The sequence below is a fragment of the Pezoporus occidentalis genome, unplaced genomic scaffold (genome assembly GCF_034315485.1).
Source record: "Pezoporus occidentalis ecotype Australia unplaced genomic scaffold, CSIRO_AGI_Poc_V1 ctg21, whole genome shotgun sequence".
Lineage (NCBI taxonomy): Eukaryota > Metazoa > Chordata > Aves > Psittaciformes > Psittacidae > Pezoporus > Pezoporus occidentalis.
Genome location: NW_026913964.1, coordinates 1,658,886 through 1,685,010, shown reverse-complemented (window position 1 = coordinate 1,685,010; position 26,125 = coordinate 1,658,886). Strand labels below are relative to the sequence as shown.

The window sequence follows — 26,125 nt, the reverse complement described above, 5'->3', positions numbered from 1 at the left end:
TTGCTTCTTTGTCTACACTTCATTAATGTAGTACCTGCACAATGGGGCCTCCTTTCTCCTGCTGGTAAAACTATACCCTCCTACAAACCTGATCCAGATCTTCAAAACCTGCAGAGATTACAATGAAGATGAAATTTCCAAATTGGCCTTCATCCTGTAAGACCTGTCATCAGCTGTGCTACCACCACAGTTACTCCTGTCAGAAGACTGAGAAAGAATGTCAGAAAGTCACAGCAAATCAAACAACGTATGTGGGTACAATCTGCATTTGCAATTAAGGATGACTAGTCTCCAGACTACAGACACTAACAGTGCTAAAGAACTTCTTACCCAGCTCAGCTGGATACAAGTTCATTCTTCCTCTAAGTAAAGAGGGAGAAGGAGAATGTGAAAGGCTGAATTTCAAGAGGACCTTTTACTTCATTGCAATACATTTTTAAACAGTCTTAAGTCACATAGCAAACCTTTGGGGTAGCTTTCATTAATTTACTGATAGATATAAAAAAGGGTATTGGAAAGAAAATCAACTAGAAAAAGTCAGCAGATTAGTGAAATGTTTCACATGCAAAACTAGAACTGAATTGAGGAATCTGTCATCCCAGTTCTTTCCTAATGGAACCATTTTCAGCAAAAGGATTTTATATTTTCATGATGCTTCCCCTGTAAACTGCTAGCAAAGTGCTACAGCTAAGTGGAAAAACAGTCTGACAGCTTTTGAGATTGACCAAAAGGAAGGTGTCTTCTGCAGAAAAACCAAGTCAGAAGAATAGGCAGGCACACCTAGAATACACTATATGCCAATTTTTTTAGCTTGTCTGATCCTATCCCTCTGTCATTAAAAGTATTAGCCACACTCACCAAGTTCAAAGCTTGCAACCTCGTCTCTTACATCTGCCATTTTTCAGTTTCACACAAAGACCAAAGTAATCAAGATGGAGCCCATAAAGGAACAAAAGACCCCTTTCAAGCCAAAAAAAAACCCTTGTTGCCAAGGCGAAGTCCAGTACAGATGTGTTGGTAATTTCTCACTTGACTGTATGAAAAAATTACTACAGCCAAAATTTCCATCTCTTGCCTTCCATGCAGCTTTAATGAATAACACAGTCCTTCCAAAGCTTAGAATAGAGACATCAAGCCACCTCCGTACACATCCATGACAGTAGCCAGGTGGGGTTTTTTTCCATAGTTCAGTCCTAGACAAGCTGAAAGGAGAGTGAAAAGGCCATTTCCAGTGATATCTTTCAATGTATTTTACAGTTACAAGGAAGCAGGTCAATTATGACAGCTCCTGAAGTAATAATAACTGAGGCAGATTTATTGCATTGCTCTTTGGAGTCCAGCGAGACTTTCTATCATACTTAAGAAAGGGATGTTAATCAAAGCTGTAATTGTGCTGAGATATACATTCTTATCACAGGCACACTAAAAGCCTCAAAATTAAGCATAGCTAAATGATCTATTTTTCTTTCCACTCTGAGTAACTCAAGTAACTCATTCTCTGTCTCAGACACTGTAGCAGAAACCACCATTGCACAGACAAAATTGCCAAGTTGGGCATTATCACCAAAATTTTCAAAAGCAGCTAAACACAGAGTGCCCGCTTAGTGATATTTTACAGCAATCTCTAACTACAGAAAGAGCAGAGCAACGACCTCTCTCAATCAGCCTAAGCTTGGCACCTTAAATGGCTAGTGATTGGGAAAACCAAAGGTAAAGTTACAGAAAATTCAATCTCTACAGAGTAAATTTGCCTTGCACCTTCATGATCCTCTCTTGAGGCTGAGAAAATACTTATAGTGCCAATGTCCTGTAAAACAGTGTGACACTCCCATCTCCAGAACTGTAAAGGAACAAAGCAGAGACTTTGTACCCATAGAGTTTAATTGCCAGAGAAACAGCAAGATTGGTGTACGTCTTTCGGCTTCCAAAAGCAAAGTGGTTTTGCCCACATAACTGACAGACGGTACTGTATTCAAATGCCTAACAAAAATTATCTGGCTTTAAAAAAGATTTTTTTTCTGGCTTCCTTCCAAACTGGTCTCAAAGCTCCTCCATAAGATGCTAGCTTCCATCATAACAGAGATGCAAGATAAAAAGATACTTGATAGTTGCACATATTACATCTTGAGCCATTTTTCTTTGTTGCATGTGTTGATATATGATCTAGTTCAAACTTACTTCAGCTCATACTTTTGATTCTTCCCCAAAACTGATGAATAAAGCAGAGACAGAATTAGTTTAATTCCTCATCCTTCTCTCCTCTAAATTAACCTCTTGCATGTTTCTGAAATATGTAATCACATGGTGATCTTCCCTTTTCCCTTTCTGAGCAAGTCATGAACGTAATAAGCTTCATTTTGCTTGATGGGAATGCTGCAGAGGTCATAAAATAGAATGACAGAATCAGCTAGGCTGGAAAAGACCTCTAAGATCATCAAGTTCAACTGTTAACCCAGGACTGCCAAGTCCACCACTAAACCATGCACTCAACTTTTTTCTCACTTGACAGAAATGCTCGATCTTTCTAATTTTTTGTTGCTGTTGGGCTTTTAGTGTTTTGGTTTTGTTTGTTTTTTTTTTTAGGAGGAAAAACTCTTATGCCAGCCCTGGAACACAAAGTTAAAATTACAAGCACACAAATTATTCTTCTCACTGCACCATTACTTGGTAAAGCAGCCTCTCTGGAAACAATAGCTGGAGCTTGAGGTATCCACAGGGAAAAGAGAATGTCGTGCTTGATTTAATGCCCTTCTCATGGGATTTACTCTTGGCAAAGTGCCTGTGTGGTTTATGTCAGAAGGGATATATGATTCATATGTGGATCCAATGCTCACTGTGAGGTAACTTCAGTACTGTTGGGGCATAAAAGGAGTAAACCATGAATTACAAAAAAATAATAAATGCACCTAAGAACCACCCTCCATGAGGAGGAAACTGAAGGCCTGCCAGACTCTGGTAGGGGACAGAGGATGATGAATATCCACATATCTCTCCAATATAACCAAAAGCAGTGATGAGAAGAAATTATTATTAGGTTTCATAATTGGGTAACAGGCAGAACAGCATCAGTGTGTGAAAATCTGTAAATAAAAATATGAAACAAGCACATTTTGGGGTCATTTTTTGCCCCTTTTATGCTCTTTGGATCATTTTAGAAACAGACACCATTTTTTCCAGGTGTGAGATAATACAGGTGATACATATATGAAGAATCAGATTAGTACCCACCAGAAGTTCCCCATAATTGTATACTTTTAAAAACAAAACAAAACAGAACAAAAAAAAAAGTTTCACAGTAACAAAGTTTGCAAGGTGAAAAAATGTGCTTGTTTTACCACTTGAAACAAAGAATGAAAGAATCTTATTGTTGTTCACATGGCTGCAGACTCCATTCAGTAACAGAACTGCAAATAGCATCATTTTGGATTTAGAATTAACACGTGTAGTGTAGGCAACTGAAAGAGACTGCATAGCAGAACCTGGTCAACTGCTATTTACCATGCATATATAGAGAACAAATAGTACTTTGTGGTTTTTGTAGCTGCTCGGGTTAAGATCAGCTGCAACAACTACCTCTATTTTGCCACTTAGAGGAATTGGGGGACTAAGAGCATTACACAGCTCACTGTTGTTTATGAAGCAAAGTGTCTCAGACTTCCAGAAATAATGCAGGAACAGGTAGAAGTACTGTACATCATAACTCTTTGGGACCCCACAGTGTTGCATTGATTTGCTAGTCTGTACGGGTAGGAAAAGCCTGGCTATAAAAGGGAGATAAGTGAGAGGTGCTGGAGCATGGCACTGATATAGAACTAGTAGTCTTCCTTGTTGGCATGAAAAATCCCTGCCAAGGTAGTGAATGTCTGGACAACAATGGAGGTTTGGGAAGACAGTAATAGCTCCTCCCTCCAATGCATGAAAACAACAGAGATCAACACAACTTCAGGATGACACTTGCCAAACTCTCAATTCTTTTGCACAGCATCCTTCAAATAAATGGAATCCAAAGTAAGCAAGCAGACACATAGAAACAGGGAAAAACCTCAATCAACCTAACTTCTGTTTGAAAAGGAAAGAGAGAGACTCCAGTAAAATTTGAGAGGAAATGAAGGAGTCTGTTTCAGAACTGACCTGGAAATTGCAAATCATGGACAGATTGTGGTCCAGCTGGTCATCTGCTCTATCTATAGCCCCTATGCAGTTAAAGGTAAGCAAGGAAAGTGAAGCTTTTGGATATATTAATCCATAAGAAATTTTAAAAGCATCCAAAGCACAGCATTTTATTTGAGCAAGCAGAAAGAAAAAAAGGAGGAAAAAAATGGCTATTTTTTTTCCTGTTTCTTGATACACCTTTATGTGCATTTGTGAAATATTTAACATAGTGGGATCCTGATGTGACTGGGCTTTGTCCATGACACTGTAAGTGCAATAACAGGCTTACTGAAATTAGTAAACTCATAATGACTTCAAAGGGCTTTGCCTCAAGGCAGTAAACAATTTCTGAAGCCTGTTCTTCTTTAAATTCTAACCTTTTATTTCTGTACAAATATCACTTTCATACCTCTTATGTAGAGACAGGTCATTCAGACATTGGTGAAGGAAAGCAGGAGTAAAGCAGTATTTGTTTGGTACCAAAGCAGTGTATTCCTTGCTAAGGAAAATAACTGCAGCGCTTTCCCAAGGACTGGTACAATCTAACTATCAACAAACAAAACTAATCTTGGAGAACAGAGAAGGCTGGAAGGGTTTCACTGGCATCTAGCTGGCGTCAAATTCTGTCAAGAAATTCTGCATCTTTAGCAAAAACAATCTGCGGAGTTATTTGCAAATGATTTCTGACTGCTCCTTCCTGCCACACAACTCTTCATCATTTATTCTCATCTCCCTTTTCCTCTCCTTCTATAACTTGTATTACTTTTTGGAAATGTGTCCTTTGTTTGAGAAACAGGATTTAATATCATCCTAATTGCCTGTTCTTTTGGGGGGGGAGAGGGGAAGAGGAATGGAAATTAATGTTATTTCATTTGTTTGTATATGCTCACGTCAGAAGGGCGTGATAAATCTGGGATCCATACTGAGAAAATTTTCCCTTTCACCACGCAGGAATTTTACGAAGGAAGGGTTTTCTCCCTGAGCAGGGATAGTGTTATGAGACCTGACAGTCCCTTCCCTGTACACAAAGAATTCTTGGTTTCCAGATGCCTTTTCTAGCCTTCTGAATCAGCTGCCTTCTTTTTAAACAGAAAAATCCAGTTATTATTAGAGACAGTACTTAGTCCTGTTTACCATCCAAACCTCTTCTATCTTTTTGGTTTGGACATAGCGTCACATGCACAGAGGCAGTGACTACAACATGAAGTGACAGAGGTTCCTGCATCAGAAGATACTGACATTATTTGTATTTGATGGTGGAAAAAAACCCAAACAAAGAAACACCGTCACAACAGGACTTACATAAACCTTTGCAGACATTGATTAGCTTATTTTTAAAATAAAGTGTTGCTATTGATATGCATTAGTGGAGAAAATCTGCCCTTACTGCAGGAAGGGAGCAGAGCTTTTGTACTTACCATTCCTATACCATGCCCCTGTATTAGAGTCACAGGAAAGATCCCAGTAATAACAAAGAAATACAAACCTCCATAGTGTATAAATAACAATCTGCAGACCCTAAGTGAGTACAAGGATGTAATTCACTCTAGGATTTCTGCAGTTGTTAATAAATCACTCAGGCTGCACTCTGGCAGCTTACGACACCAGCAGATCCCCTCAAGTGAATTACAGCCATTAATTTATGCAGAGGAGGCCATCTATCATCTCTTATTGACCATCTGTGAATAAGAATAGGTATGTTTTGGATAAATTAATAAGATTTTGATATAAAACATCTTTAACTTTATTCCTATGTACATTCATTTGTAATGTTCAACTTTGGGTTTGCAATTGTTAGTGCAAACTGACTTGTGACCTCAGCCAGAGGTGACTACACATTGGCTGCAATGGTACATCTCACAGCAAGTTTAGTGAAGCGCTGTGGCTAATGGCTTAAGGCCACGCTCCTGCACAGATGGAAGGAATTGATCCTCTCAAAGATGTCACAGGAAGATATTTACTTGCTCAGTGGACAAACGAAGCAAATTCTCTGTGTGCCCATGCCAAGAGAAAAGTGTTGCTTGCAATGTGGAACCCGTTACCCCTTTGCACAACATCATTTCTTCCCAACGCTAAAAATAACAGCTATAGAGCATCTGCTTGCTGCAAACAGAAGATAAAACATTGCCATAAATGAAAGATCCAGCTCTTTACACCTGGTGATTTATTTTAGCTCCCTCCTTGTGTTTCTTTCCTTTTTCTAATGCTTCTACTTCACTGCATGATATTGCTAGGCTCTTAAAATCAGCAGAACTGATCTTAGGGATTTGGGCACAGTATTTCCAGTTTAAAATTCCAACATAAGTTGTAGCACAAGACATGGCATGCTTTAAATTTTTCACAGCACAAAGGTGCCTTCTGACTGCTAAAGAGCCACAACAAAACATCTTTGATATAAACACTCCCAGATGTGCATTTCAGAAATGCTTATGCTGGGTCTATATAAAGATACTGCAGAACAAAAGTAAGCAAAATAACCCACCCCAAAATGCCTGCGTCACAGAGTAAAACTGTCAAGCTGGTGATGGACTTTTCACTTGTGGTTATACGTTTGTAGTCCTCCAAATTACCCATCGCCACAGTATTTAAGTCAGATTTGCAAATAAAGTAAGAATGGGCATACAGGGAAAAAACACCATTTGCTCAGCAAGACCTGTATCTTTTTCAGCTTAAGCTGGATTTGGCTCCCTATCAATGGCAATGTTTCGTTGCAGAGATGGATTTGAATAGGAAGGCTCAGGGCTGAGGGTTGGATTGTGACCCTGCAGCTGTGGGCAGAAGTCTGGCCTGAAGCCTGGACAAAGCTCCAGAGATTGCAATGCAGCAGCAGCTTCTACATGTAACTCAAGACTAAAGTTCAAGTTTTGCTTCTTCAAAGATACAGCTTTTACAAAACCACTCACCACACAGGTATTTTAATAACTACATTTTTTCAGTGAAAACTGGATGACCAAAAATGTTTGCAGTATTAGGACTGTACTATTATAGCATATACAGGATGTTGAAAATGTATAAGTTAATATTCTCAAAGTGGGAACATCTACAAAATCAGCAAAAAACGTATTTTTATAACTGTAACAATTTAGAGATACTACTTTGGGAGACTACTGTTTCTTGACAATGCTCACTGAAAGAAACTCATCCATTGCCTGGCATATGCTCAAGATCTTTTGGTCTTATAGTATCAGAAAAACCCTCTCCAGTAGAAGTCAAAAAATCACCATAGTGTAAACATGTGCCTGAATTAAATTTTTATGCCTTTAAAAAATAATTAAATTATTTTCATTCTTGCTAGCTAATTAGAAAAAAAAAAAAAGAGACCTTGCATATTCTGGTGAAAGTTAAGACCAATATGTTAGTATTAATTTAGGAAGCGAAACCAATGTTGAAACTATAACTGGGTCTTTCACAAGAGAAAATATAATAAATTTCTGAAATTATATTTAGTTGGAGATAATCACCACGTATCTGCTGGTTTCCAGACAAGCATTCAAATTTGTCTAACATAGTAATTTATTCCTGGAGCATCCCATCATGATATGTCCATGGTTTGACCACCCAACTTTCATATTTTCAAAGAAAGTGTTTTATTATATATATTATACTACTATATATATCATATATATTATATGTATATATAATGCTATGATGTAGAAGAAATAACACAACCAACTATAATCAAACTGGAAATAGTGCTTATTCTTTAACTTTTATAACTGTTGCCAGAATAACAGAGGAAATAAGTTTTAGATGAATGTATTCTGAAGAAAAAATTATCATCCTTTCAGATATAGCCAGGGCTTTGTCACCAGATCACCTGCTAGAGTCAATGGTGAGGCTGTAGCTAGGCTTTTTTGTGCCCACTGCTTCAACCACATTAAGAACTCACCACCCATTGCTAGAGCTATGGAAAACTCTCGTTGTCATCAGGACTGAAGCCAGCATGTTCCAGTCTAGCAACATCTAAATTTCTGAGACAACTGTAGCCATTCTCATACATATACAGAGCAACCTGGTGCATCTATAAAACAACATATAAATGCTGTTACTAATATTATCACAGTGTCACTGCTTGCAATGCTATTAATTCTGGTTTGATGTAAATCTTTCAGAGGCTTATAATTTAACCGTTAAAGTCTGTGTTAATCTGCTTTAGCAATAGGGCATGCAAAATCTCAGCTTCAGAGGCAATTTCTTGTTATCAGATTATAGGGAAATCAATTTAGCTAGCAATTTGGTTTCTTGGGGCAGATGCCATTTCCAGATATTGGTTCACCCATGTAATTAAAGCAAAATTAAACCCAATGCAAAATAACAGTTTATTAAAAAACCTTTAGCATCCTACTATGAATAAAACAAAGGATTTGGTATTCCTAGTGAGTAGCTGTTGAGAGGAAAGATGTTATGTGGCAAATTCACAGAACCCTAGAATGGTTTGGGTTGGAAGGGACTTTAAAAGTCATCCAGTTCCAACCCCCCTGCCATGGGCAGGGACACATCACACTAAACCAGTTTGCTCCAAATCATGTCCAGCCTGGCCTTGAACACTGCCAGGGACGTGGCAGCCACAGCTTCTCTGAGCAACCTGTGCCAGTGCATCACCACCCTCATACTGAAGAGCTTCCTAATATCTAACCTGAATCTCCCCTGCCAGTTTAAATCCTAAAAGCTTCTAGTAAAGAAATTGAAACTTCTACTTGAGAACATATTTCCAACCCACACTGTGACCAGCATATCTTGCTGACACGAAGCATAAAGATCAACACGAAATACTAAGTATATAATTAAAACCGAACTTTGGGCTGAAAAACATTTGAGATTCCCAACATCTGCGAACATAAAAAAGTTCAGCAGTTATTAAAATCATAGAACAGTTTGGGTTGGAAGGTACCTTCGAAGGCTGCCTTAGCTGTTTTCTTCCATTTAACCCATTTACTTTCTACCCATTTAACCCAGCTCGTTCCTGCCCATGGGCGGTACCACATTGGCCACGCCCCGCCTCGCCTCTCACCCTCACCGTCAGCTCCGCCACCGGCAGAAGCATCTTTTGTTTGACGGGGGTTCTGCTGAGGCGGGTGGCTGAACAGCGTTCTTCCTCCTCCTGCATCGGGGTGCTCGCACCTCACCCGGCCGCGAACACGTGTTGTGAGGAGACGTGGCCAGGGGCCTGGAGAACCGCCGGGCCAACGGTCCGACTGGTCCTCACCAGCCGAGGGGGCCATTTTTAAATGCCTCTGCCAGGCGACAGCGGGGGGAGCAGGTGCCGGGACTTCCCTGAGACGGTGAAAGTGCGACCCCGCTCTCTTAGGCTGGGCGCGACGAGCTACCGCCTCACAGCTCTCAGGCACAAGGGACACCTTCAGCCACGGCCATTAAAGAAATAAAACCACCCCTGCCATGCTGCGGAGTCCCTCGGATTTAAAGGGCAGCTCTGCGCGGAGGGATCCCTCCACCGCGTGAGGCAACCGGAACTACTTCTTCGTCGCGCATACGCGCACGCACAGATATACAGGGCTAGTCGGCTCGAGCCGCGGGGTAGCTCGGACCTTGTTTTCTCTGAGCCAAATCCCTCCGCCGCGGCGCAGCGTCGCGTTGAGTGGTCATGAGGAATGCGGTTCAGCGCCACCCCTCCTCGGCGGGCGAGGCGCAGGAGCTTGGGGGTTGGCGGCCTGCCGCTGCTGTGCGACCGGTGTGAAGCGGCTGCTGGGGGAGGAAGCAGGGAGCGGCGCAGGTTGGGGGGGAGAGGGGAGGAGGCCGCCGCGGCTGCGGTCGCCGCCGTCAGTATTTGCTTTGGAGAAGTGTATCCGTCCGCGACGGGAGTGAAGCTGCGCGTCTTGGCAGTGTTCCTCCGCCACCGGCAGCGCAGGGGCAGGCGGCGTCTCTTCGGCCGGGGCGAAGAGGTCGCGGGCTTCGCAGGGAGAAGAAGAAACTTCAGAGTGCGGTGACCGGCGCAGCGGCCCGCCTGGCTCTGCAGACCGGTGGAAAGAGGACTCCTTGCAGACAAGAAGGAAAAGGAGAAGGAAGCGGCGACTACGGTGTTTGGCCTTCGCCGCCGCCCCGCGGGGTCTCTGCGAGGGAGCTCGGGGGACTCTTTCTTGCGGGGCTCGGCGGAGGGATCTCGAGGCGGCCTTCGCTGTCGCCTCCCCCGTGCACTGCTCGCCCCTTGACGCCGCCATCTTGGATTTTAATCCGCCATTTTTTTTCCTCCCCCCACTCGGAATTATTTTTTTATCACTACCGGTGCTTTTTCCCCCCTTCTTTCGTTTTCTCCCCCACCTCCGCCCCTCCCTCGCTCAAGTCGTCGCTTCCCCCCCTACCTTTCTCCCCCTTTTTCCCCTCTCGCTCCCTTCGCTTTGGTGATTCATTTTCCCCCGGTGTTGGCTGTGGCAGTGCCTGCGGCGAGGGACCCAGTGCGGAGGGCAGCCGGAAAGTGAGTATGTGTCTTTGAAGGGGGGGGACATGGGATGTCTCAGCTCTCGCGGGTGGAGGCTGGGGGCAGCCCGTCTGCGGGCGGTGAGGCCGGGGTGCCGGGGGCTGTGCCCCTCAGGTGGCCTCCGGAAGGGGTGTATGTGAGGAGCCGTGCCCGCTGTCCTGCCCCGCCGCCTCGGGGCGCACTGACAGATGGATGCCCCGCTCCGGGGCGGTAGTGAAAGAGGAGGCTTGGGGAGAGAGGCGCCTGCGACTGGTGCCGCCTCGCCCAGGGCCCGGGGCAGGCGGGGGGCCGCAGTGGGCCGGGGTGTGATGGCAGTGCGGCAGGAGGCGAGCCCTAGGGGGCAGCACGTCGCTGGAGGCGGTGGCGCCTGGCCCGGCCTCTCTCCCCTTCCGCTTCCGCTTCCCCCGTGCGGTCGTCGCTGCGTGGTGTGCGAGTAGTTTAAGCCCGGGGAGGCGTGTAGGAGACCTGGGGAGGGAGTTGTTAGTTACTTAGAAGCTCGTGGTACTTGTGGTGTTAAAGGGTTAATAGCTTTGCTATGGGCCTTGATAGGGGGTTTAACCCGTGTTTGTACTGCTTGGGTTTTTTGAGGTCTGTTTTGAGTGACCATGCCGGGCTGATGGCATGGTCACTTGCGGCAATTAAATCGAAACGCGTGACGTCTTGGTTTGTCGTTTGTTTTGGGTTTGTTTTTTTCTTTTTTTTTTTGTGATGTCCTGTTGGAGAATATATGCTTTTACGGAAGGAGTAAAGTAGATCTTCATCAAGAGAAAGTCTGTGTTTTGTTGAGTTGAGCCACAGGCAGTATGACAGTTAAGTATGTAACTTGGTGTCGTTTTTTGATGGGTTGGATTCTGCACAGGGTGACGCATATGAAATGGCAGTCTGATCAGAGTGCTTAGTAATGTAACTGTAAATACATAGTAGGAGGTTTTAATCAATGAGGTTAAGATAAAATAAGATATAAAGTAAATGGCATGTCCTGTTTCCATCATCTAGTCATTGTAGGTATGGATGCATCCTCTTCTGTTTTCATTGAAAATGTACTTTTGTCTTGAACTTTTTAAGCTTTCTTCACTGCAAGTAACGCTGTGTGAAGAAATAAAAACTGACTTGATTGAAAAAGGGGATTTTACTTGTTTGCTTATCATGATATCTTGTTATTAGAGCTAAATGGATGCATACAAACATCTGCTTTATACCCATTTGCGTTCACAAACTGGAAAATAAGATTATTATTTAGTGCGTTGCATATTAAATTAGTACTTGGGGTGATGTATCTTTGAATGCTCAGTAGCATGACTGAACAGGGCTCCTGAATACTTGGTTTGCTCTGTTAGTGTCATCCTATTGCAGGGCTACAATTCCCAGAATTCTTTTCACTTCAAACAACATTGTGCTTCAATGCAACGGACAGTTGCTCAAATTAACATAGTAAGTGTAAGGTATGATCAGTGCTAAACAGTGGATCCAGAGCTGTGGTTTGAGAATGCACAGCATTTGGGACAGTCCCAGCTTGTGGCCACTTGTGACCACTTCCCTGACCTTGTGGCCGTCCCCCCCACCTCATAACACTCTTACACCGCAGTTCAGGGCAGCAAGACTTGAGATTTTCCTGGTAGCTCCCGATTTGGTCACTCCTTGGCTCTGCAGTTACTTTGCTGGAACAAAGGGAGGATGACTTTGAAGTGAGCATGAGCGGGCAAGGGGGCAGCAGGGTTGCTTTTGGTGTTCTTGTTTAAAGTCTTAAATGAAATGTAGTGCTGTTTGTGCCAGCCGTGGTGGGGCTGCCATGAAATGGTTGTTAAAACAGCTAAGACTTTTTCTTCCCCTTTCAGTGGTCCTGCTGCTGCTTGTCAAGTGCTGCATCCGTTCTTGCTCTAGTGCCCAGTGGAGGCTTTGCTAAAGCTGCTTAGCACATGTCACCAGCAGAAGGTTACCTGCCCTCTCCCCTGTCCATGAGGTTAAAATGAGTTACAGAGACATCCACTGAGCTTCAGAATTGGTGGAAATGTTTGTGTGAATTGGCAAGGATGAGGAAGGAGGTGCTCCCTGTCCTGGAAGCAGTGAGGTTTTGGATTATCTTTGTGAAAGTCTGCTGAACACTCGCTGCAGTGAGTTGGGGGAGTCATACAGCTTCAGGGTGCTTTGCTCAGACAGTTAATTCAGCTTCATCCTGAGAGGGCTCCTGGTGGAGGAAGGAAGGGTAAGGAGAGAGGAGAGTAAGTAGCTACTGAAGGACTTCTGTGTGTGCATTTCTTCTCTGCCACTCATTTGTACTGGTATGCCATTGCTTCCGTGCCTGTGTTGTACTGGGATTGGTATCCAAATGGACACACAAAACTCACGTCTGCAAAAGAGCTGTCACAAGAAAGAGTGGGAGTGTACAGACTGAGCTGTTGGTGGGGGATTGAAGCCTGGGTTTGAGTCAGTTTTGGATCCACATGTGTTCTCACAAATCTGCATGCTAGGGATGCAGTTCTGTGACAGTATGGACTGACCCAAGTCAGTTTCGACAGTCTTACAGCTTCCCAGGTACTGCGTTAATCCATGTCCAGTTCTTTACTGAACTTATTCTGAGAACTGACTGGAAAAAAAAACCCAAACAAAACCACCCACCAAAAAATTGATTTTTTTTTTTTTTTTTTTTTTTTTTTTCCTTCTCCTGGTGGTATAATTTACTGAAACAGTTCATCTCCCCAGAGGCAAAGAAAGTAAAAAGTGCCTGTGAAATCAGGTGGCTAAAATACGTGTTTGTAGGGATGGGACTGAAATGGCCCTTGCTGGCTAAGATTTATCCTGCTGAGGAATTACAGCCTCAGCTCCAGTATCTCTAAAGTCCTGTGGGACCACCTGACCTCTCTTTAAGATACAATTTTGACTACAGAGATTATGGGAAAGTAAACTCCCCAATACCTGTTTTGTCACCTTGTGTGGTTGCAAAGAGCTCTCTCTGTTCTGTGCCTGGTTTTGCTGTGGTTTAGTATCATCAATAGTAATCTGTAGTGTCACATATAGTATTAGGCTCCTGCTTAAAGTGATGCTGACCATTGGCTTCACACAGTTTGTGAGCCAGAAGCATTCTGCACCTCCCTTTCCATTGTGGCTTAATGGTAGCATGTCTGAGCTGTCAGAAACAGTAACTAAAATAAGATTTGAGGCTGTTTCAAATAACTTCTTAAAGCTGTGCAAGCTTTTAGCTTTGAATTTGCAGTCTTCGGTATTCTCAGAAACTTCAACACTTTTTAGGAGTGCATATGGGGTTTTTTGTTACCCAGATGGGGTGTTGTAGTGAGATCGTCTATAGGCAAATCAGTTGCATAGTTCTCTGCTTCTCAGAGATCATCTGCTTTCTTATATATAGTAATGAAATACATACCTTTTCTCTTGATATTGTTGATTTGTCCAGCTGTAATTGTGCAAGTAAACTTAATAGTATAAAGCTGAAGTTATAAATGATCCATGTATGGTGTTACATTATTTGACGGCAGTGCCCCTAGCAGGAATTTCCAAGTATGGGGAGGTATAAGAATATTCCTCTTCTTCTCCCCACCTTATGAATAGGAAGATGGTGTCTATCTCTTCCTTTTCTCCCTTCATTCCTAAAGAACTTGTGTGCACAAGTCTGATGTAGAAAGTATGGAGAACAAATCACATCTAAAGATGCATTAAAGCTCACATGGTGGTGATGAGTGGAGCATCTCTTGCTCTCCTAGGTTATCTGTTGGCATTAGGAGCTGTGATGCTGGGAAAGGAATCCTGTTGTGTGGTTCTGGCTTTTGATGTGATCTCTTGAAAGCAGTGTTTTGTATTGGGAGAAGAAATAGAGGCTGGAGAAGCACACTTGCAGTTTTCAAGTTTGTCATTTGGCTTGTACTAGAAAATAAAAGGCAGCAGTAGATGGAGACAAAGGTTTTCTTGCTCATTAGGCCGCCAGGGTCAAATAAATAATGATTTTCCCCAAAAGTGTTTGCTAGTGTTCACTAAATGCCTTTTGATTTTGTTTAAGAAGGACTTCTGCTATTGTCTCTATCATTGTATTTTACAGCAAAAGTAAGGATGTTTACAGGAAACACGTCCGTGTGTTTAGTATGGTTGAGTATTCTTCTGTGGCCACGCTGCCATTGTACTATCGTTGTCATTAGTATATTTGTTAGGCAGAAGTTTGTTAGTAAAGGTAGTGCTCACCCTCCCCAAACTGGACTTATGAAAGATCACTTCCTTTGTGCAGAGTACACCTTTTTCTAGGTGAAAGTGTACCTGTTAGTTGTCAGAAACACCACTGTATTGATTTTATTTTTTTTTCTTCCTTCCGAATTATTGCATACATGTGCAGTTGGTCTTCATGGTGAACTTCATTTACCTGTACTGCTCTTGAGCAGTAGCACACCACGGAATATAGCTCAGTTCTGGTTTGCAAAGAGACCAAGACTGAATTTAGTGGGGGTCTTTAATATAGTTTCTGCTCTTTTACAGCTGTTACAAAATGGGAAATAGGGTTTAATTAGGGTGTATAGAGCTGTGAAATGTATTGATTGAGAAGGAAAAAGAGGGAAGCTTAAGAGTGAGTTTGTCATTAAGTGTTTATGTGACAGTGGTGGATCTTCACAGCATAGCTGTCTTCTGAAAGAAGTTCAGGTGGAATGCTTAATAAGAAAATTTTGGTGCTTTGGCTAGTTGTTTTGGTGTGTCTTTGGGTGGGGGGGTGTGTTTGGGGTTGATTTTGATTTTACATTTTGGATGGATGTTAAGCTTTATGAACTAAAAAGAGCCTAGTGTTGTATAGTACATGTTTAGGTGTGAGACTTTCATGGGGTTTTTTTTTGAGGTACTATGTGAAAATAATCTGGTTCTGTGTACAGCTAAGTGCAATGAATAGGCTTTCCCTAGCAATTTTTAAGTCTCTGGTTTGTTTTCTGAAGGCTCTATCTGGTAACCTCCTAAAGAATTTTGTCAGTATGCAGAGCAGCTGCATTGTGGTAGTCAATCTGTTTGATTCCAGCTCTGTTAAAGAGCCATGTTAAAGCTTGTTGGTCCAGTAAAGTAGACATTTAAACCTTGTGTGTGTTTGGCAATCTTTTTAACTGTGTTTGTCTTTAGTTCTTGAAAGATGTTTGTATAGTGTCATTCTTTGCTGCAGAGTTTCAAACAGGTTACGCATTTATGAGGAAATACAATTGGGTGTGTATTTGAAAATACTAAATTTTTTTGTGTCGCATAGCTGAGTGTGTATTTATCCATGTGTATGTATGCCTGTATAATACATGTGCATGTTGTTACACATGACATGTGCAAGGTCCTACACCTGGGTCGGAGCAATCTCAGGCACAGCTACAGGTTGGGCAAACAAGAGGTTTAGAGCAGCCCTGCGGAGAAGAACTTGGGGGTGCTGGCTGATGAGAAAATGAATGTGAGCAGGCAGTGTGCGCTTGCAGCCCAGAAAGCCAACCGTATCCTGGGCTGCATCAAAAGCAGTGTGACCAGCAGGTCGAAGGAGGTGATTCTGCCCCTTTACTCTACTCTTGTGAGACCTCACCTCGAGTATTGTGTGCAGTTCTGATGTCCTCAGCATAAAAAGGACATGGAACTGTTGGAACAAGTCCAGAGGAGGGCCACGAGGATGATCAGGGGACTGGAGCACCTCCTGTATGAAGATAGGCTGAGAAAGCTGGGGCTGTTCAGCCTGGAGAAGAGAAGGCTGCATGGAGACCTCATAGCAGCCTTCCAGTATCTGATGATCTTAAGGTCCTTTCCAGCCCTAACTATTCTATGATTCTATGTGTGTGTAGTCCAGCTCATACAATTCAGTTGTCATTAGCCATTTATCAGCTTTAGAATTTCGTCTTTGCTTCCAGATGTGGTTGTAAGTTGTAGGACAATACTTCGCCTGTGGATATCTGCATTTGCAACAGTTAACTGTACTAGTGCTATTGAACTGCTTTTCTTTCTTCCTAATGCCAATGCAGATCACCATCTCTCTTCCCCCTTCCTAGTCCCGCATTTCTTTTTACATACATATATATATGTATATATTTAATCTGTGTCCTGGAAACAATTTCCCAGTAAGTTCTAATCATGTTTGTTTTGCTTCCAGTAGGAATTGGAACTGAAATTATTCATCCACTTCTCCGAGCCTTTTGAAAAGTGACTAAATGCAACTGAGTCAGATTGTCTGTGGGAATGAAGTGGCTGGGAGAATCCAAGAACATGGTGGTGAATGGCAGGAGAAGTGGAAACAGGTCGTCTAATGACCATGCGCAGAATCAGACCAAATTGCAGCATGCAGGAAAGGAGAATCCGAAGATGGGCAAAAATGGAGTTGAGAGAAGATCAGGCAGATGTATGTGCATATTTCTGCAGCTTTGTGCTATCTGTGATTCATCTATCAATTTGCAAGTCAGGCTTCTGTCTTGTCTTAATTCATGAAGGTCTGCATTCAGCATGTAGCTGTCATCAGAAGTATTAATTATGTTTGTATCTGTTAGGTGTGTTAACTTGCTTCAGAAATACAGATCACTTCAGTTTAAAAGTTGAGAATAAGTAGATGTATGTCAGTTTTGAACTGGTGTAAGTAGAAAATACACGATTGGCACTAAGTGAGAACAAGTGTGATTGGAAGTTGTGCAGAGAAGCTGTGGCTGCCACATCTGTGGCAGTGTTAAAGGCCAGGTTGGATGGGGCTTGGAGCAGCATGGTCTAGTGGAAGGTGGCCCTGCCCATGGCAAGGGGGTTAGAATGATGATCTTTAAGGTCTCTTCCAAACCAAAACATTCTGGGGTTCTGTGATAACATAAATTGAATTACTAGCCTATCTCTTAATGAATGCACATGTAGAAGTAAACCCTGTTTTGAATAAAGTCACGTATCAGTCATTATGAAATGGTTTTAATGAACATAGATTTTTATTTTTTGCTATTTGTCTGTGATGAAGGACTGATTACAAATTCAGAGTAAGTCCTTTGTTCAGACCTTGGGGAAATAATTTTTTGAAATTTTCATGACTTCATCACATCCATATACCAGAAATTTTGGAGGCAAGCATGACTGAACTATGGAAAGATGCTTGTAGCTGGGGAGGGGAAGAGAACAAAAGCAATTAAAGACACCTACAAAATATATTCTTAAGTACTTTCTCCATTGGCTGCTACATAAATGAACAAAAGTAAGAATGAAAAATTAACTGCTTCTGTCTGCAGATATTTTATTGTCTTCCTTAATTGTTCTATATTTTTTGTCTCAAACCTGTGGCTGTCTGTCCCTGAGCGTAGTTTGGCTTTATAACATTCTTTAAATGGTACCTAATTTATGTTCTTATATTTTCAGGTAGCGGTGCTTCGGGATTTGAGGGTCAGAGTCGTTATGTGCCTTCCTCTGGAATGTCTGCCAAGGAACTGTGTGAAAACGATGACCTAGCAACTAGCTTGGTTCTTGATCCCTATTTAGGTTTTCAGACACACAAAATGAATACTAGGTAACTTGTCTTTATTTTTCTAGAAAAGAATTTATCATCTTTATAATCAGAGCAAAACTGTGGAATTTCTTGTTTGTTTCTGACTCTCTGAAAAAATGACAATTTGTGAGTAGCTTCTGCCTTTAAAATTGTGCTGTGTGTGAGACTGGATCTTGGAGCTGTGTGGCAGTGTTCATTTGTAACACTATCGTAGGTCTTTGTTAGCCCTTGTGTATCTGTGCTGTAGAATAGGTTGTTAACAGACACTGTTCCCTACCTTAAACAGTTAACTAATCATAAGTTTTAAACTATTAGTTATTTTAATTATTTCACAGACAGAATTTAGTGTTTGGGGAGTTTTCTGTTTATTTTATCTGCTTGGGTGCATTTTCCCCTCCCCCCTTATTCTTACGATACCACAGGAAAGATACAGTTCCTGCACATCAGGTGCTCAGTTTTTGCTGAAATTCTTGCTACTTGGAAATGTCTGTATAAGGTGAATTAATTTGCACACTGGGATCTTGCTTACCAGAATTGCACACAGTTTTTGTACTGTTACGCACCTGTCTTAGTACTTCTGGTCTAAAGTCTGTGCAGTCTTGGGGGTTAGATGCTGCATTTCTGTTCTACAGGCATACCACAGATTATAAATATATTCTAGAGATCTCTGTTAAGTTTTTGTTTTCATACAGGATCTGCATTGCTAGCTTAATGGGGAAGCTATATAGAAATAATTAGTTTCTAAGGTCAGGAATCATGTGCTTATTATTGTACAGTAAAAAGAGCTAAGAGTTTTCAGGCAGCACATAATGGAAAATAGGCTGCTCAGTCCTTCAGACTGTTGCGATGGCTATTTTTAAAGAACAGCAGCTCACCTGTGCAGTGTGGTCAGATAACCAGAGTATCAGTTAAGTAGATTTTTGTATGTATGTAATGAGCTGATTGACTCAGAAATGACTACTAGATTAATACATTGTCAGATAACATAAGTGGTTGCTGGAATTATGTGATAGCATGAGTTGCACATGAAATTCCGGCAGTGATGTCCTAATAACTGTGAAGACTTGCTACAAAGAAATTTGTCTTTTTCGCTGGAGAGCACCGCATCCATCTGTGAGAGGAATGCTCGAGTTCTTTCTGTTCACTCTGTGGTGTTGGTTACAATAGCACATTGTGCCTGACAGGGTCTGGGTAGGTAGTCTTACGGTTTGGTTCAGAGTGTTTTTGTATTTACAGTAGTTAATTGAACTAAATATATACACTCAGAAAACTCTTTTGTTGCATGAGTGGTAGTCTACAGGTTATGTACAGGTAGTGAATTCTTAACTCTGTTTGCTAAGAAAATGGTGTATTCATTGTTTAGTAGTTGGAGAAGCTTTTTTCAGAAATGTTTTCTGCTGGTATGTTTTCAACACCTAAAATACTTTTTTAATTATAATTTGAATCAAAAAAAATAGACAAAGGCTGTCATCATATATTTCTTCCTTTCTCAGACTTGGAGAACAGTTACAGGCAGTCTTGAAGGGCAATAGTTAATAATCTTGGAGCGCTATGGGAAATGCTTAGGTGAGGCTTACGGCTTCTACCAGAAACACATCTTCTTGCCTCTTTCATAATGTCCTATTGAAAGAGTTCCTGTTGTTGCTATGAATTAAAGTAAAGGCATCAGCATAGTTCTTGATCATCTTTTTGGTACAGTGATGACGTGTGCTTGTTACTGTAGCTGTGATGCTTAAATCATCTTCCATCTAGTAAGCTGTAGTCTTTCTAGAGCTCTTGAGATGTATTGTTCTTGCATGGCTTTGAGGGAAGGTGAGGGGAAAAGCAAGTATGAAAAGACTAGACTGTTTTCAGAATGTCAGACCTAGTATCAAATGCATGATTGTAGTAGAAATTATTGTTCAGGCATCTTCTCGTACAGTGTGATGAAGTCATGTTAGTTACATAGTTTGTGTATTGAGGTGCGCTTAAAATAAAACGGCCATTTATGATGGCAAGCAAGTATTTCCTGTTCCCTTGTTGTGATTTGTTTGAAGATGTACTGTGGACTATCTGACTGCCACTATTCTGCTTTGCTGTTTGTATTTTTGCAGCTAGCAGCTCAGGGTAAGCTGATGATCACTTACTGACATTGCACCTTCAGCTTACCGCTGGATGCCAAGTTACTTAATAATACAAAAATATGAGCTCCTATATAAGGACTTTCTGTACTTCATTCATTCCTTTAGTTGAAGAGCTTGTAAAGACTTCTTGTTTTGGCCAGAGTATATGGGGGGGGGGGGGAATCTAAATTTTGAGTAAAATACATAGATTATTGTTGGAGTGTCTTTCTTTTCCATTGTTTTCATACTGAATAAGTGATCTTACAGTAGAGTGGTGACAAGAATATTATTATTTATTTCCATGGGCCACAATTCTTGAATGCCCTTCATCTTGGGAGTTGGGCTATTAGCTCTGTAAACTGTCAAATCAGTAATACCTGAACCACCTGAAAACTAGTTCTCAAAAGGTTACAATGAGATCCCCTAATAAGTTTGTCCATTGTTCTCTGAAATACTTCCTTGTCACCCAGGGATTTGATAGACAGCATAACATGTAGCTCTGGAAATGTGTTCAGTGGCTTTACCTAAAATTAACTTACTATCCTCTTGGATTTCCAAGAGAAAGAAAACTTCTGGCCCTCTTTATAGAGTCTCTGTGATAATTCTTTCATCAAATTGGTAGCACTTATCTCGACAAAATAGCAGATTAGCAGTTAATACAAAACTTAATATATTAGTAAGTATAATCTTGTCAAGTACAGCTGTTCTAAAAGGTTTTGTGCTGCCTTGTACAAATCCTGTTATATCATGCTTCTTCAGGTTTCTTATTTGTTTGCTTGTTTGGGTTTTGCGTGTTTGTAGGGCTTGCTTTGTTTGTGGTATTTTTGCGTGTGTGACAGACTGTACTGGCTCTAAGATTTACTTAGTCTTGCACACCTTCTTTTTTGTAAAACAAAACTGATTTTGCAAGCTATTACTTTCTGAATTGGAGATTGTCTGACACAAAAGATTAAAACTGACACTTGTAAAAGCAAAGTTCATTCTTGCTTACCATACTGTCTTTTATTCTCAGATGTTTTTCCCGAGGCCGAGTGCTGAATCTTGAAGTTGCATGCCTTAATGGCTAATCCATTCTTTACTATCTTGCATACAAGTGTGCTAGTATTTAAAACTTAATCCATAGTCATGATCATAGAGGTGCAATTACCAGTCACTATCTTTTCCTGGTTCCCTAAAGCACCAGCATCATGCTAGGAACTACTGAGAGCAGTTCCGGTGTCTTTCAGAGTGATGTAGGATGTCAGATGCTTTGTAATCTGCTTTAGGATTTAAGTTTGGTGTGTTGATGCAGGTGGTTTTGTCTGATAACATGAGACTGAAGGACCAAATACGAGGTGTTTGGGAATGATGTCCGGGAAGCTGCTTACTCTCAAACACTGCACCAAGAGCAATTGCTGCTGGCTTTGATGCAAACAGTCAGTTGTTCTGAACTTAACACGTACATTACTCTTTGTCCCTTAGAGTCAAGTCAAGTCCCTTACTTGAGCAGTAAGGATAAAAAAGGCAAAGCAGTTCCATATCACTTGCATTTGCGGGTCTGTGCTGATTTTCTGCGCCTCTTAGCTCATTTTAATACAGTAATAAAAGGGCTCAGTATTTATCTTGAACAGGGATTGGAGGTAGTACGAGTTATGTGGCCTCTGCTAAATAAGGTTACATGACTGTATGGTTCAACTTCAGTGGCATCATGCTGTGGAGATACTGGATTAGAGGTACACAGCTCTTACGTAGCGACACCCTGTTTCAAAATGAAGATCTTACTGAGGTCTGAAGAATGTATGTGTACTCTACAAAATCACTTTGACTTCTGTCTAAAATTTGTTGTTTTTTTTTTCCTGGTTTTTATTTTTGCTGATAATTCAGTAACATCCTTCTGCTTGCTTCCGGTTGTCTTCCTTCACTGTGTATAATCACACACAGTGATTATATGGTAACTGTTTCACTGCTGCTGAATGTTTTGGATTTAAAAATAAACAAAAATATGACAACCACCACCACCCCCTCCAAACCAACACCCACCACCTTACTCTTGCACATTTTTTTCTAGTTGCACCTTTAACTTGCATAAAAAGTGGTGTATCTCCGAAAGATGGAGTCTCTTGCATCCAGTAGTCATGGTAACTGCTAAATTAAATTTACCATGTGGAGTGTCAAAATAGGAGTGGAGTGTGGGGTTTTTTTTTTTGTGTCCCCCATATTTATTTAAAGATGGGATTTATTTGCTAACCATATTAAGGAGAGTGAAATTATGTGGTTGGTAGAATTCTCTTCTTGGCAGTGTAAGAGTTTTGACCATGCATGTGTGTAGTTTCAGTTCAAGAAATTTCAGTAACTTGTCATTAAAATGCTGGTTTGAACTCTGGCTTTTAAAGAACATGGAGTTTTTACAGATCCCAACACTGGATACGGATCACAGAACAAGTTGATTTTTATATAACTAACTTTAAATTAAGATACTCATACTACTACTGCAGAGTTGGGCGGGGGGGAAGGGGGAAGCCAAAATGTATGTTAACTAAATAAATGGTTCCCACTTACTATAAGTGGATGGGTTTTAACTGTTGTTTTGCTGTCTTGGATGCTGAACAGCCTTGCAGTTTTAGCTTTTGTGCTGAATCTCTGGTATTAGATGAACAGTAACTTGCTGTCTTTCCATAGCCCCTTACATAAAAGTATCATCCAGACAAAGTGCCTGCTAAGAGATTAATGGGATGCTATGCTTTGATAAATTCATTCTTCTTGATGTTCCCTAATCAGGAGTTGAAAACTAGGTTTAGAAGTATAACTCTTTTATCACCCACCAATACAGTATGTGGAGTTCCGTAGTAGAACTCTTGCAGGATCAATTTGTCCTTTTTGTTCAAACTCACTGCTCTCAGTGGCTGAGATTGAGCAAGGTACTGTGCTTCTGAACTTACCAGAAACTCTCCTTTAACTTCCTTTATAGGCAAGCATCTCACTGACCTTTGGCTTTATACCTTGGAGTTTCAAGAGTCTTTAAGTATTCCTGAGGTAAGAGAAACTTGACAGAGGGAGAGAGTGAGCTTTGCTTCCCCAAGCCGTTTTCCTACATCTTCCTTATTCAGAACACCTCAGTTTGCCCATAACTGGGATAAGATCATCATCTAGCTGATTTTGAAATTGAAATAGCAGTTGCTTTTCTGGATCTTGTTGACTAGGGAAAAATAAGTATTAACTAGGGAAGTGTGAAAAGTTTATGCTGTGCAGCTTGTCAGGGAGAAGGTGTATTATTATTTTTTTAAAGATACTGTGATAGCAAAGATTTTCATTCTTAGCTGACTTTTAAAAACAGACTGTTGTGCGGCAGATTCCATGTTCTGTGAGACCTGATCCCTGAAGCTGTTTGTAGGATGGCTCAGTGAGTCTGTGCCTGTGAGTAGACTCAAACACCAGAGTGTCTGATTCGCCTTCCATGAGGGAGTCTAATAAAGAACTTGTTCATAGGAGCACCAGAAGTCTGGATAAACAGTTCTGATTTTGACTCTCTGTTTAGAGACTGGGTTGGCCAGTTTGTTTTGTTGGTTTTCTTGTGTTCTTTCTCTCTCTTTCTCTTTTTAGAACTAGTCTTGTATTTTAATGATACTTAAAAGCCAGCTTCTTCACCTAGTTTATATGTATAAATCTAGCTGTGGGATGTTCTCAGGCTCTCTTCAGGGTGGTGCCCAAAACCAGTTCTGTAGACTCTTCCAGCAGATACATAGATTTATTTTTTATTTTTATTTTTTTTAATGTTGTGTGTAAATGAGGAAGTCCTGTAGCACCAAAATAATAGTATTTCTCAAAACCAGTTGGCTTTTTGGTAGATAGTGCTGGGAAGGACTAATGAATAAACTGATATTTCATGATACTCCTGGGAGAAGTGAAGTATCTTATCAGTAGACACATTCTCAAGGAACACTACTTCTAGGCTTTCTCAGCATATTGGCTTCTTCAATATCTCAAATCAGGAGGTACCTCTTAAAGTATATGTGGGGATACACCTGTGAAAGTACTGAAGCTTTCATGAGGAGTCTGGGTTAGCTCATAAGCTTTGTATGCTCTCAGTGCAGTTTATATGTGCTGTTGAGCTGTGAACAGCTCACTGTGAGCCATAACTGTGAGCAACAGCTGTGAACTCGGGCTCGCTGTGCAAAGTATCATTCTGTTTCCCAGATTTGGGAATCTTTGAAATGTAATGCTTCACGAAGTTGGTTCCTGGCATCTTTCCATTTACTTGTGGACACTTCTTGCTTTTTTAGATTTCTGTTTATCTTTTCTCATTAGTTCTGTCTTGTCACCATGTAAAAAATGTCAACAGAGTGTTTTGGTAGAGGTGCTGCAGGAGGTCCTTGGTACTAATTCTTGAGCCCTTGGGTGCCAGGCATCATGTTCTTTGGAGGAAAAGGGAAAGAAAAAAAAAGAATAATCACACCCCAGAACCCCCCCCCGAAACCAGTTTTTGTTTCAAGTTTTAAATGTGACATTCATCTGACTTCTTGATGTTTTGGGGTTTTTACCGTCTTCACCCCGTTCCTGTTTCCACCCTTCTTTTTGGCCTTTTCAAGACCCAAGCATAGACTAGCTATTCTGCTTCTCAGGAATGATGTTATATGAGTTTCTGCTAGGCATTTAAAGGAATTCCACCGCCAGTGTGGAATGCCTGAGACAAGAGGCCATAGAAACACCAGCTGAATGTGATCCATGGACATATGACTTCTAAAGGGTTGAGGCCAGGTTCTGAGCCACCAAAGGTAGCTATTCAGGTAGTTACCTAGTCAGCCTCTGAGAATGGTATGTTGTGAAAGACCTGAAACTTCAGGGCTATAAGATGGGCCTCTAAGTGCTAGAAAATACAGAGTGTTGATTCTTTTTCTGTAGGTCTCGTTTAAACTTAGCACCTGCTGTGCTTTTTATTTTTTGCTTGCTTTTTCTGCTGGTGGTTGAGTTGGGATATTGCTTTCTTTAGCTAGCCTAGACCAAGCTTCTTGATGATAAGCAGGAATGATTATGTCTAACACATACATTGCTTGTCTCAGGTGCTAATGCCATTTTGGATGTGATGGGTTTTTTACCTATCTTTTTTCCTGGAGGTCACTTAGCTAAAGTGAGTAATGCATTTGAACATCCAATATAAAATGTAAGGGAAAGGGCAACCATTCATTTAACCAAGCAAGAACAGACATAGCTGAAGACAAATTTTAGCTGTAAATCCTGTGGGGGTTTGTACTTTAATGTTTGCAGATAAAGGTGCAAGCAAAATGTTGACCTGTCTTGTTTGGGCATATTCGTGTACTTTGTACTTCTCATGATGTAAGTACAGTTGGGTCCTTGTTGGGAAAACTGTTTCTCATTGAAACACAAAATGAGATCAAATCTTACGCTGAAACTAGTCAGGTTCAATTCAGGCTATATCATTTTAAATTCTCTTAATGTCTGAGTAAGCTCTTTGAATATGGCTGTCAAATCTGGGAGAAGTCTTTCTGGTTTGGGGAGAATTGGGAGGTCACAATTTTGTATCCGACTAGGAAGTTAAGGGAGACTTTGCTGTGCTACAGAACAAAAACAGTGATGATCATGTCGTCTGTAATGTGAAGGGAGTTTTCTTCCATGATGAGGTCTCAGCAACTTGTTGAGACAGCTGCCTGTTGGGAATTGTGTTAAGTATACTCTACTAAAGAACTTGATTTGAAACTTGGTTGCACAATAGGTGCTATGTGGACATCTTATTTCTTGACTGGCTCTTGCTATATTGTTAGATGTTATCCCACCCTGAATTACTGCTGTATCTTATTTGAAAGTTCACAGGTTTATGTTGATAATTTTTACTATATTCAAAAAGATTGCTTAGTCGTTCCATTACAAGAAGTTTTTCAGGTGGAGAATGCAGATATATAAAGGCAGTAGGATGGAACACTGATAAAGTACACTGCCTCTGGAAGTGATACTGCTATTAGCAGTATATATAGCAGGTCTTTATTGTATCAGGAACAT

The 26,125-nt window shown here is 41.2% G+C and overlaps 1 protein-coding gene across 7 annotated transcripts in view; it reads left to right on the top strand.

Annotated features, from left to right (window-relative positions):
* Positions 1 to 9,933: 9,933 nt before the first annotated feature.
* KMT5B (lysine methyltransferase 5B) overlaps positions 9,934 to 26,125 on the top strand; it is a 29,452-nt gene continuing 13,260 nt past the window's right edge. For 2 of the 7 annotated variants that reach the window (XM_062619163.1, XM_062619162.1), the window contains exons 1-2: positions 17,915 to 18,053; positions 23,082 to 23,146. Coding sequence is in view for 5 of the 7 variants with exons in the window: in XM_062619159.1 (XP_062475143.1) it covers positions 16,763 to 16,922; positions 17,906 to 18,053 (308 nt within the window). In the remaining 2 variants the exon portion in view is untranslated. Of the gene's footprint in view, positions 10,587 to 14,298; positions 14,440 to 16,676; positions 16,923 to 17,905; positions 18,054 to 23,081; positions 23,147 to 26,125 lie in introns of those variants that run through there. The other 5 variants (XM_062619159.1, XM_062619157.1, XM_062619158.1 and 2 more) reach the window with 5 other exon arrangements.